The sequence below is a fragment of the Formica exsecta genome, unplaced genomic scaffold, assembly GCF_003651465.1.
Source record: "Formica exsecta isolate Colony F162 unplaced genomic scaffold, ASM365146v1 scaffold82, whole genome shotgun sequence".
Lineage (NCBI taxonomy): Eukaryota > Metazoa > Arthropoda > Insecta > Hymenoptera > Formicidae > Formica > Formica exsecta.
The window spans coordinates 1,469,955-1,482,409 of NW_021853592.1; the positions used below are offsets into that span (position 1 = coordinate 1,469,955).

Below are 12,455 nucleotides of genomic sequence, written 5' to 3' on the forward strand. Positions count from 1 at the left end.
GTGTGTGTGTGTGTGTGTGTGTGTGTGTGTGTGTGTGTGTGTGTGTGTGTGTGTGTGTGTGTGTGTGTGTGTGTGTGTGTGTGTGTGTGTGTGTGTGTGTGTGTGTGTGTGTGTGTGTGTGTGTGTGTGTGTGTGTGTGTGTGTGTGTGTGTGTGTGTGTGTGTGTGTGTGTGTGTGTGTGTGTGTGTGTGTGTGTGTGTGTGTGTGTGTGTGTGTGTGTGTGTGTGTATGTGTGTGTGTGTGTGTGTGTGTGTGTGTGTGTGTGTGTGTGTGTGTGTGTGTGTGTGTGTGTGTGTGTGTGTGTGTGTGTGTGTGTGTGTGTGTGTGTGTGTGTGTGTGTGTGTGTGTGTGTGTGTGTGTGTGTGTGTGTGTGTGTGTGTGTGTGTGTGTGTGTGTGTGTGTGTGTGTGTGTGTGTGTGTGTGTGTGTGTGTGTGTGTGTGTGTGTGTGTGTGTGTGTGTGTGTGTGTGTGTGTGTGTGTGTGTGTGTGTGTGTGTGTGTGTGTGTGTGTACATGTGTGTGTAAAAAGAGGGAGAAGGAGGAAGGTATATACGTAAATTTTTTTGCAAATTTTTATCAATGTTGCTTTTTTTTGTTGCCTCTTCCTTCTCTCAATATGTTCCTCAACATTTCGTCTTCTTTAAAACATTGGATCAACACGTCTTCGTATCTAAACAGGAACAAAGTATTAATTATTTGCGAAATTTTTTCCCAAAATTTTCATAAGGCAGTGTATCACCTTTGAATATTATCAAAGCATAAAAAATATGGATACTATTTTAAACTTAGACTAAAACAAATATGAATATTCAGATATTTTCATTATAAATTCTATGCTTTTACCTGAAAGGTATTCGGATATCCTCGTGTTGCACAGTACCCAAGGTGCGAACTCTCGTCAGCATGGTGTTCGCCACCATTCTCTCATACTCCAGATATTTTTCATCCTGGGTGAACCACAATGCCACAGCGCACCTCCTATTGTTGCGCACACCTCGAACACCATGAAGATTCTCACCACCGGCGGAGAACGCCACCATACGTCCGCACCGAGGCCGAACAATGCCCTGGATGCGGCGATTCTTCCAGTCCTCAACAAAAAAAAACTCGCCACCGTCGAAATCGTCATTGAGATACAGAATCGCCGAGTAATCTCTCCACGTGTACGCAGGATCCTCCCGTAGACAGAAACCTCCGTCCTTTATCACGCAATTATCAGCGTGAATTTCATGACTCAAATCCGTCCGATCCACCGGCGAATCTAAAAGCGATGAGGAATGATAATGACGATAAAATAAATTTTCTGCCGACTAACGGCTATTCGTACCTAATTTTTCTTCATGTACTTAAACAACTTGCTACTATTCAGTAGCCGAATATATTTTTCCATTTTATATCTTGGCGATTATTTTGTTAATAAAAAATATTTTAGGGATATTTTAAGGATACAATAGAGTTGAAAACGAACAGATTCATGATGAAATACGATCTGATCGATCATCTTCTGATATCGCGATTAATCTTTATATGCCATACCAATTCTTACGGTGAGAGCATGTCAGCAAAAAGTGACGTCAGAAGCACGAGGATGCGTCAGATGAAAATTACCGGGTAAAGCCGTTCGGCAGACCAAATGGGTGTAGGTGAAATACAGTGGTGAGTCAAGGTCGAAATACCTTTCCACATGATCGCGAACCGCTTCTGTGCGTTCCAGGAACAGTTCCAGTAGATCCGGCTTCGTCAGATTGAAGTACATCATCTGCAATTTTTTCCTTTTTGTCTTTTTCTTTTCTTTTAAATTTTCTCAAATTTTAGCATCATATTGGCAAACGATAAGAAATATAAAAGAGACGTAGATAATATCTTGATATAAAATATTCTCGGTATAGATAATTCTTACCAACGCCATCCTGCCAACAGTCACACCTTCGAAACGCTCGTAAGGTGAATGCGGACTCTTGTTTTCTTCATAGCCATCACCTTCTATAGCGATCTAAAATATTTGTGAATTATTTCTGTAATATATATATGCGACTTTTTTAAGAAACAATATAGATTTTTTTTCAGAGCGCAGGGAAAAGGTACGGGTATAATCGCTTTACAACGAAGATGTCTGATTTAAAAATGAGTGAAGATAAACTTCTACTCGAACACGGTTTTATGTCAGGATCACATCTATATATCAGGATCTTCCAAACAAAGATATTATAAAGTACGCGTCCAAATATAATTATAGATAATTATAGAACGATATAGAGGTAATTCTAGAATACTTATTTTTGTAACTTTTTTATGCTGAATACGATCATCCGGTCTACAAAATACTCTGTCACATCACAACGATCTTTCGTTATAAATTATAATTTTAGAACTGCAATTCAATATGACAGCAGTGGGAGATAATAAAAACTCTGAAAATTTTATCTACCTGAGTTAGTTGCATAAGCAGATCGCATTCGATGGAGTTGAGAAAACCGTCAACTGCGTAGCGATTTTTTCCGCCGAGTTCTTTTTCTCCTGCTATTATTTGTACATTGCCACTGACTTCTAACCACTCTTTGGCATAATTTCTTTGTATTTCCGTTTTCTCCTCATCCCGGAATATTGATAGATTACCAAAGAATTGTGTCCTCCTGGATGGTGAGTGACCCGGAGGTGGATGCAAGATCGAGAAAGGATACTAAAAAGATGAAAGATAAAATGTATAAAGAATGAGATAATATGTATACCTTTATAAAGATAGAATTTGGATCTTTTTAATTTATTATCATTTTGCCTTGAGAATTTCACATATGACGCCTGTATTTCTGTGTCATTATGAAGAAAGAAGTAAGTAGGGTTGCATTTAAGCAGGCGATGACGCGGGAGACTGATAAAAATGCATCGTATGCAATATTATTTCAATTTTAATATCTTATATATATGTATATGTTGTATGTTTGTATATGTTATTTCTTTAATTTTAGTTTTCTTAATATTACACAGAACGTAATATATTTTTAAAATAAAAGTTTATATAATTTTTAGTATTTTATTGTGTACAAATTGTGTGGATACAAATATATAATAATACATAGAAAATTAAAATTTTCTGGTATTAAAACTAAAAACGATGCACACTTGAACAACGAAATCCGCCGATCATTTTTAACTGATCGATCTAGAAATGATATCCAATGGTCACGTTTATGCGCGCATCATCCTTCGAACAGAAATGCAAATGACAGCGTACAATAAAGGGTTTTTTTTATCAATTGCTTATCAATCCGTATGGATTGAGCAACAAATAATGGTCTCGGAAAATTATTTGTAAGTTATTTGTCAGTAAGTGATTCTTTTTGTTAACTTATATCTTTTCTTTTATATATACCTTTCCTAAATTCTGTTCATCTTTTTGTTCAGCCTTTTTTGTGTTAGTCTTCTTTTTAAACTCATTAAATTTAGCATCTATCACCGCGAATTCTTCCGATATATAATACAACAACATCAATTCGTACTCTTGCCGTTTCACATAGGAAAGCGCCTCCTGAAAACGATCTTCATAATAACTTGTTTTAATTCTAATTAAAACTATTAACACTTTTCCATTTTCATATTTAAATTCAGATGATATTTTTTTAATATTAAATCTGTATTATCTATTCTAAAATTTTAATTTCTAATAAATCTGTCTATTTCCTTTACATACTTCTCTTGGCGTAAAGTATTCTTCCTCCACTTTCGGCTGACTGCTATAATAATCTTTATTGTGAAGCATTGTTTCGTCAGCGGGTAGAAATAATAAAAAACTCGCAACTGCTGCACAAGCTTTTTTCAAATTTCCCACTGCACATAAAATAAATAAAAATTATTATGTACTTTATACATTCTTCTTTTTATTAATTCTCAAGTTAACATTTTTTATTGCTATATTTATTTATCTCTTTTTAAAAATATATATGTATATATATATTTAAATTTTTATATAAATTAGAAGAGATAGTAAATATATATATATATATACGTAAAAAATTTTTTGAGTTAAAATCTAAGTAAATTTTGTACAAATATTATTTTAAGTATATAATAGACAATTTCAGAAAAGGCAATTTGGCATTTGAATAATTGCTAAAATGTAAAGATTAATCCAATTAATTTTGCCATGAAAGATAACTCAAGAAATTGTTTGATAAAGCTTTTAGAATAATCGCCCCTGTTAACAAATAGAGACACGTCGCAACGAGGTCATTTGAATTCACGACAATTACATTTTATGTCAGTGTTTTAGTTGTTAAAATTTTTGTATTACGCAAGATACGCAGCTTGTTCTATTAAAATGTTCCGTTTTAATAGAACAAGCTGCGTATCTTGCGTAAATTTTTCTACAAGAAAAATTTTGGAGAAAAGTTGCAGAATTTATAGAAGGAAAAAGAATACTGACATTTATATTTTATTTAATTATAAAGTTTTGAAGATCATTTAAAAATTATTTAATTTATCTTAAATAATGCTTGAAAGATGAAAAATGCTTTTCGTGAATTTTTTGTCGTGACCTTGATATCTAAAAAAAATAAGATTAAAAAAAAAATTTGGCTGATTATATTTATTCCAATTCAGGCAACTTTTTTCTGAAACACTTTTTTGTATTTCTATTTGCAACGAAAATATAGATTTTCAAATCACGTAGAACATCCAGCATATATAGTATGTGCGTGTAATATGTGTATGTGTATGTGTGTGGATATTTTTATAGCAGAGTCTGAAACTCTTATCAAAATATCAATGTATGGATAAATTCTCATAGACGTAAACATTACATCGTTTTTAAGTATTGCATTACGTAATAATAAATATCTCATTAATTACATAAACGTTAATAGCACCACGTATTCGATAATAATATAGTCCGCGTATTTTAATGTCCTCCTCTGATCAATCGAGAAAGAAGAATATTTTGTTTTTAATTAATACTTTGTTTTTTAATTAGTATAATAAAATTAATAATTTAAGTTTGAACTACTTACATTTGTAATAAGCGAACTGCAAATAATTATAATGGCTTCTAAGTAGATCAGCCCGAAAGTTGCCATTCACGTTGTTCAATGCAAGTGAGCATCCACGTTTACACTTCAGACAAAATACAAAATGATCTAAAAAAATAATTAATAAGTAATAACAAATTAATAAATAATTAATAAGTAATAACAAACGGAAAATACTTTTTGGCAATTAATAATAATCTTCATTAAAAATTTACTGAAGTACACACATATATATACATTTATTATGTAGATCTCTGAGATACATTAATATGAATAATAATATTTTATATTTATATTTATTTATTTTATTATTATCTATTAATTATTATTTTGTTATTTATTATTCACTTGTATCTATTAAATTCACTTGTATCTTACTTGCTACCGAAGAGGTAAATTCAGGATACCATCCTTGATCGAAGGGCCCTTCGCAATAGCTCCTGCAATTCTCCTCAAATTCCATGTAAGATTCGAGGGAAGTCTCAAACTCGGCGATAGCCTTCACATAATCCTCAGCTTCATACGCCTGAACTCCTCGAACGTACATTTGCATAAAGGGAGCCGCCTCTAAATTCACAACTTCTTTCACGATCACGCCAGGTAGATTCAGATAGTATTTAAGATTCTTTATAGCCATTTCATGATTAGGATGTAGGGAGAGAAAGGTATAGGCTGCATTCGCTGCATCTTGATATCTTCCTTTCTATAAAAATTTATCAGTGAATACGATAATCTTTATATCACAATAATTAATAATTAGTAATTAACAATTTTGTTAGACAATTTATTTTACTTTGTTTTGTGATTTAAATTCCGGGAAGAACAATTTTACGATATTGTGAAAATATTTGAAGAGATTATCGTATTCTTCGCAAATATCAAATAAATGGCCTCATATATCCGTAGCTTCATTATTTTTCCAATTATCTCAAGGTTTCTTGATAAGAAGATAGCAGTTATAGCTCTACGAGTGCTAGACAGGAAACATATGAAATATTCCGAGATCTTAATTTTGATGACGAATGGTCAAGTTATAAATAAATTTTGTTTGATTCAGATGTCGGAAGTTCCATAGTTCTCGTATTATATATAAATAAGTTACGGAAGTTCTCAAAAATAGAGCTAGACTGTCAGTAAATGACGATATACGGATCAGTTTTTCAGGTCAAGCTGAAATCGCTTGACTCGTTATTTACAAAGCAAACTCCGGCGTAGAATCTGTTATGCCGAAATTACGTAATCTACCAGATTAGAATTCGGGGGGAGTATGGTATTTTCGCGGTACTTGCGAGATCTTCCATAAGCGCAAGTATATCTGAACACGAAACCAAGCAACGCGATTTATTAGCTATAAGATGGAATTAATAAAATAATAAATTAAATCAAAATAAAATTGAGATACTAGTGTATCATACATAATATTATCCATTAATTGGACGGTAAAATAAGCAATGACATTTTACATGCAACTATGTGGAGGATAGATACCGAAATATATAATATACACAAGTTATAACATCTTTTTTAATCCAAAAAATAATATTAAAATTAAGATAATCTGCTGAAATAATTTTTTTCTTTAAAAATTCATAAATGGCGATTTATAAACTTAGCATGTTTGATACTTGTATATAGTATAATAAAATATATGTATTATATATTTTCGTACTTGAAAATAGCAGATATGAAGATACTCATAGATGGTAAAATTGACAAGTTTTTCTTCCGTAACGCGTGGGAGACGTTTAAGCGCCCCCGCACCTGCGATCTCACGGTAATCCTGGTTGCATTTCATTAAACAAAGCGTCTCTCTCACTTTTCTCTCATAAAAGTGCAAATCTTCAATGTCCTTCGCGAGGATTGGTGAGAAGCCAGCCGCCTCGGCTTTACATTTGCGACGGCAAATCGTCACCATACGTTTGTACATTTTATATCTGTAAAATATTGCATATTTATATGAAAAAAAGAAAATATGGTCTTCCTATTTTATACCTGCAAAATGCTGCATATTTACGAAAAAAATATATGGACTAGCTATTTTATTTCTGTAAAATGTTGCATATTTATGAAAAAAAAAATGATCTTGTTATTATACATTGCCTTGATTATATATTGCCATCAATGTGGACTCCGTAATATACCTACATATACATCGTATTGATATTTCGTATGTACTCAATGTCAAAAAAATTTTCTTTAGAGAGATTCATTTTGCTAAAGTTGCAAAAAAGACTATATTAATTTTTTTTTTCTTTGTCACATTATAGTTACGATATATAATATATTAAAAAAGATTTATTGCAATCAAAATTAAGTACGTTATTAAAACTTTTAGCTCACGGAAGAAATATATTCGACCATGATTTATAAGGTATGTTTAAATATGGGATCCATTGCGGAAAAGTTGCAAATTAGATTATTGAGTGTGTATATATCAAATAGCTTACAATTGTATTTATACAATTATAAATATATATTGTATATATAATTGTACATATTTAGTATATACTTATTGTATATAATATTCATATATATAAGTGTGTATTCCTAATTACAAACTACAATCGACTAGTTTATTTAAATGAAATAAATGTATAATTTGAAAAGATATTCGAAATATGTACAAAAAAAAATTATAAACAGAAAGATATTTAATTTTAAACGCTTAAACTGCTTTCTTTAATGAATAACATATTTAGAATTAATTACAGAGATTTAAAATATTTTGGAATTAATGTAATCTATAAAAGAGGATATCAGCAATGGAATAATAACGACATACCCATGCAAAGCATCGTTAAATCCCGCAACGCAACCGTCCCAGTTTTCCTCGAGATAGGCCTGGACCGCGTTCTCATAGATCTCTCCGAGCGTAGCGTCGCGCACGTGTTGCGCTTCGCGTGGAGCAGCCGAAACGCGGTCGTCGATTTCGTTGATCTCGATCTCATCATCAGCGCGACACGTGCACACTGCGAAGAGTACGAGGAGCGAAACAACCAGCCACATCCTCTCACGATTCTTCACGAAAGACTGTCCCGAGTCGTTGAGAAAACATCGAGTTGGGTTTGGAGCGTGGGTCGTGGTCAGTCGTGATCGTATACGCACGCACGCACGCACGCACGCACATACACAAGCGTACTGTTATAAATACAGGCTGATTCACAAAGACATGGTGTAATTTCGCATTAAGATTTTATGACATATGTTGAGTAAAATAATATTAATAAAAAATACAAAGGAGGCAATATTGAAGAAAGTACACGAAATATAGCAGGCAACTTTTCTTTTTGAGGCAAAAACAAGTCTCATTAATTTGATATTTTTATTCAGAGATTGAATGGTCTTAAGAAATTAATTATTTCAGAATTTTTTACGATTTAAAACGCGATTTATATCGTTACCTATTTAATCGCTATTTTACGATTAAAACTCTAATTAAGATAATCGTATATCAATACTACCGTTCATGCCACCGTAAATGTGAAAGCTTTTATTTTTCTTCAATTCATATATTTCGCAAATTATTTCCGATATTTTGCTTTATTAACCGGAAAAAGTGCAAGCAATTTTTAATGGGCCCGAATAATTCGAAAATATATTATACAATAAAATGATATAACTAAATAAATTTAATTAATTAATATCATAAATCTATGCTCATACATTACAGCATATTATCGAACAAGCACTTGTTACCAAATATATACATATATATGCTATATGTATACAATAAGTGTTTCTGCATAACTCTTTTACAAACTGAAAAGAGCGATAGATGGAGTCAAGACGATCATTTTTCTTCAATGAAATAGTAGTCTCTGAAAGAAATACAAAGTATTCAAAGTGAAAATCTCGGAATTAACGCGTTATTTTTTTTTCGGAGATACATAATGATATACACATGTATGTATAAAAAACTGGCAGTTTATAGTGTTTTTGAGTGAAGCAAGTTTGATTGCTCTGATAGCGATTAATGACGTTATAAACTCCGTCTTGTGGTACTAGGATTATTAGATTAAATATGGAATGAAATATTTCGAGTAAGCGTTCGATTAATTAATCAGAGCAAGGAATCTTGTGCTTTAAAGCCAAAATAGTGTCAAATGGAATGTACTTTATATTATATATATTATTAATGTATTATTTATATTAATCAGATTCAAAATCTATTTTTGGTCGGATATGTTCATGACAAATTGGGTTTAATCGCTCTGAGAGCGATTAAACCTGCTTCATTCGAGAACGCTATTAAATAAATTGAAACAGAACTTCTCTTTTCTCGTCTAGACACTGCGTGTTTTGTTTCTGATGTCTTTGCATATCAAGTAATGCAAACACAGGCGAATAGTAATATCATACTTCCCTGAGAGTCCTATTCGGACTGTCAGGCAATGTATTGTACATGTCACTAATTTATTACATAATGATAGATAAAGAAAGTATATAAAATAGTGCATTTAATATATAATAATAGGCGAAAAAAATAATGTTTACATAATTAATAATGAATAACCAGGTTATTAAATCAAACAATGGCGGGTTCGAGACAATCAATAAATCATTGATATTTATACAAATCCGAATCTTATTACAATCACACTCGAGTACAACCACTGCTCTCGTTAATAATACAAAAGGGTGTGCACGCAGCCGACGCTTCTTCCTTCAAGCTGCCGAATACACGCAAACAAAAGAGCCGAGTAATTTCTTAAAACATTCGTTATGTGTTATATAACCGACAAAAAAAAGGAAAGTGAAAAAAAAAAGAAATAATAAGATTTCTTTTCGAACAGCGCTCTCCTCAGCTCTCCTTCCCTTCTCTTCCCGGCACGCAGCATCACCAACACACAAAAAGTCTGCTAAAACAATATATCTAACAATTATATGCAGTGCGAAAAGATAAGTGTGATGATCGTTAATTTATCCATTCATCTATAAATCGCATCTAAGATAGATTTTACGAATTATGGAATTATTATCATTCTTGCACAAAATTCTTCAATTCTCAACGAAGTGTTCGCATATCTCACTTTTGGTAGATCTCAATTCTTATTTGAGATCTCGGAAAAAATTTCAACGTGTGTAAATTAATTTCGCACGCGTACACACATGCATATATATTCGCGATAAAATTACTCGTTTCGTTAACTACGATTATTATAGATACACTTCGACTTCATTCTTAACGTCTACAAAAGAGATTGGCTCTTACGAGAAGAAATTCACATACAATATTAAAAGTCGGCATCCTTTACGGCGACTTTCTCCTTTATCTTAACTCGCATCGATTATGGTGATGTCGCTTATATATTTAAGCATATGACGACAATAAAACGGATTATCTCCTTCTCTCTTTCTAAGCGACTCAAAAAGAAATAACAATAATGTTTCGTTTATGATATATAATAATAACTCATACACGCGTGTGCGCTAACTATAACTATGACAGCCTATGTAAACATTGATTATTCCATATTATATCTATATTATACGCGAAACTTATGCGGAAACATCCAGCATTTCCTTTATTATTACATCTTAATTTTCTGATTATAATCGTATTACGTCGAAAGAATCATCTAATCGTTTTAAGGCGCTACGTTTACGATACTGGGATAGCGAAATACTTAGGTCGAACACACACATATACACACACACGCGCGCGCAAACTTCTAAATTCGTAACGATGCGTCATTATGCGCGATCTCTCCCTCTACTCTCCCTTCCTTCATTCTTTCTTTTCATTTTTTTCCCCTCCCATCCTTTCTCTTTCTCTCCCTCTTTTTTCCCTCATCTTATTCATTTTTCTCTTTTTCCTGCTAATAAAAGCCAAAATACAGAAGCTAATTATTGACTGACCCAATATATAACAGTAATAAATGAAAATGACACAATCAATAATTCATGAAAAAATTTTCTATTAACAATAAAAAATGATTTCACTGACATTTACAAATCATGAATTTCATAAATTTATACAGAAAATTTTCTGTTTATTTTTTCTATCATATTAAATATGGCTCACGCAGCATGTTCAGGAAATTTAGCCGCGTCTTAATCGCAAAAATTTACAATGACTTTAAGCCTTAACTAGACACATAACAGACATCAACGTTAGTACAGTAGACTCCTTAATTTTGGCCCTTAACTTCGATATATTTCAATACATACTTTAACAAACACTAATATTGCGCCTTCTTTATGTTACAACGAGCAACGAGTAGATCATGTCTTCGTATGTGTAACTGCATTCGCGCAAGCATACGGCGATTGAGCAGCTCGCACTGTGGAGAGGGGAGAGATATGTATTAATTTAATTTAATATAGCTCTCCGTTAATTATCGTTAATTTTTGTTTCCCAAGAATTCTCCTCGTATCCCTCGGATGGCCAAAATTAACGAGACTCTACTACATCAATATAATTCAATAACATATACAATGCACAGAAGTGTACAAACAAGACAGAAATACAAAATTTTTATGTATGATAATAAGAATCTTGTACGAAATGTAATGTTAATTAATTTATATAATTAAAGACATCACATTTGTTTAGTATAATATAAATTGTCAACTCCACGCATTACGTCAAAATCAGTTTGATTTACGTAGCTCATTATGAAGATGCAGAGATTTTTTTCCCAAATACGTTTAATAAGTTTATCTCAAAACGTTTAAAGTGAAAAGAGAAAATTGTGAAATCATGTGATTTTACTTTAACAGAATTAGAAATTTATAAATATTAACACAAAACTTGAACGTACAAATATACTCCCGAAAAAACAAATATATATATATATATACATATATCAAGATTGATTACAAGATGAAAATTTAAAAACAAATTTAACAAGAAGACATATCGCTGGATGCGTTTTGAGAATCGCTTTAAAACTCCAAGTTGCCCAACCGTTCAAAGTGCTTGACATATACATACACACATAGTTTTCATCTTAAATATTCTTACGTCTAGGAGCTTATTAATGTTATCGCACAGTGAACGTTTCGCGTTTTATTTAACTAATGAGCAATATGGACATTTAAACTTTACTGCTGTGAGCAAAGTCACATAAAGTAGGCGCTAACATTCGTACAATTGGACGGACGACAGAATAAATCGGTTAATAAATCGGTTAAAACTGACGTTACCTCAGGCCGTATAAAGCCGATTTCAAATTCTGCGATAATAGATAAAAAGAAACTTCTTAAAATATCGATTTATTCTACTAATAAATAGAATCTTTGATGCCGTTAATCAGTAATTTTATACATACGTACACGCATACGCATACATATGTACAACATATACATACACGTACACAGAGTATTCTAGACCTCCTATTAATTAATAGAAGAAAACTATTCTGTACTCATTTAGAAGTGAGAATTTTAATACTTAAAATAAAAATTATATAATAGTTTTTAATGACTCGGG

At 32.1% G+C, this 12,455-nt stretch overlaps 1 protein-coding gene across 1 annotated transcript; it reads right to left on the minus strand.

Moving 5' to 3' along the window:
• Positions 1-498: 498 nt before the first annotated feature.
• On the minus strand, positions 499-12,455 carry LOC115244475 (prolyl 3-hydroxylase 2-like). Its single transcript, XM_029822140.1, has 11 exons — positions 7,803-12,455; positions 6,690-6,954; positions 5,399-5,723; positions 5,003-5,128; positions 3,688-3,824; positions 3,370-3,525; positions 2,428-2,679; positions 1,900-1,992; positions 1,608-1,758; positions 843-1,260; positions 499-669 (listed from the first exon to the last, which is right to left on the minus strand). The coding sequence occupies exons 1-11, from the start codon at positions 8,024-8,026 to the stop codon at positions 576-578; spliced, it is 2,241 nt and encodes a 746-aa protein (XP_029678000.1). The 5' UTR covers positions 8,027-12,455; the 3' UTR covers positions 499-575.

Excerpts from the sequence above, each read along its gene's own strand:
- LOC115244475 (XM_029822140.1), bottom strand. The coding sequence starts at position 8,026 with ATGTGGCTGGTTGTTTCGCTCCTCGTACTCTTCGCAGTGTGCACGTGT. Across the intron at positions 3,825-5,002 it reads GCAGTTCGCTTATTACAAAT|TGGGAAATTTGAAAAAAGCT; the intron begins GTAAGTAGTTCA and ends TTTTATGTGCAG. Across the intron at positions 1,261-1,607 it reads CTGCCGAACGGCTTTACCCG|ATTCGCCGGTGGATCGGACG; the intron begins GTAATTTTCATC and ends CATCGCTTTTAG.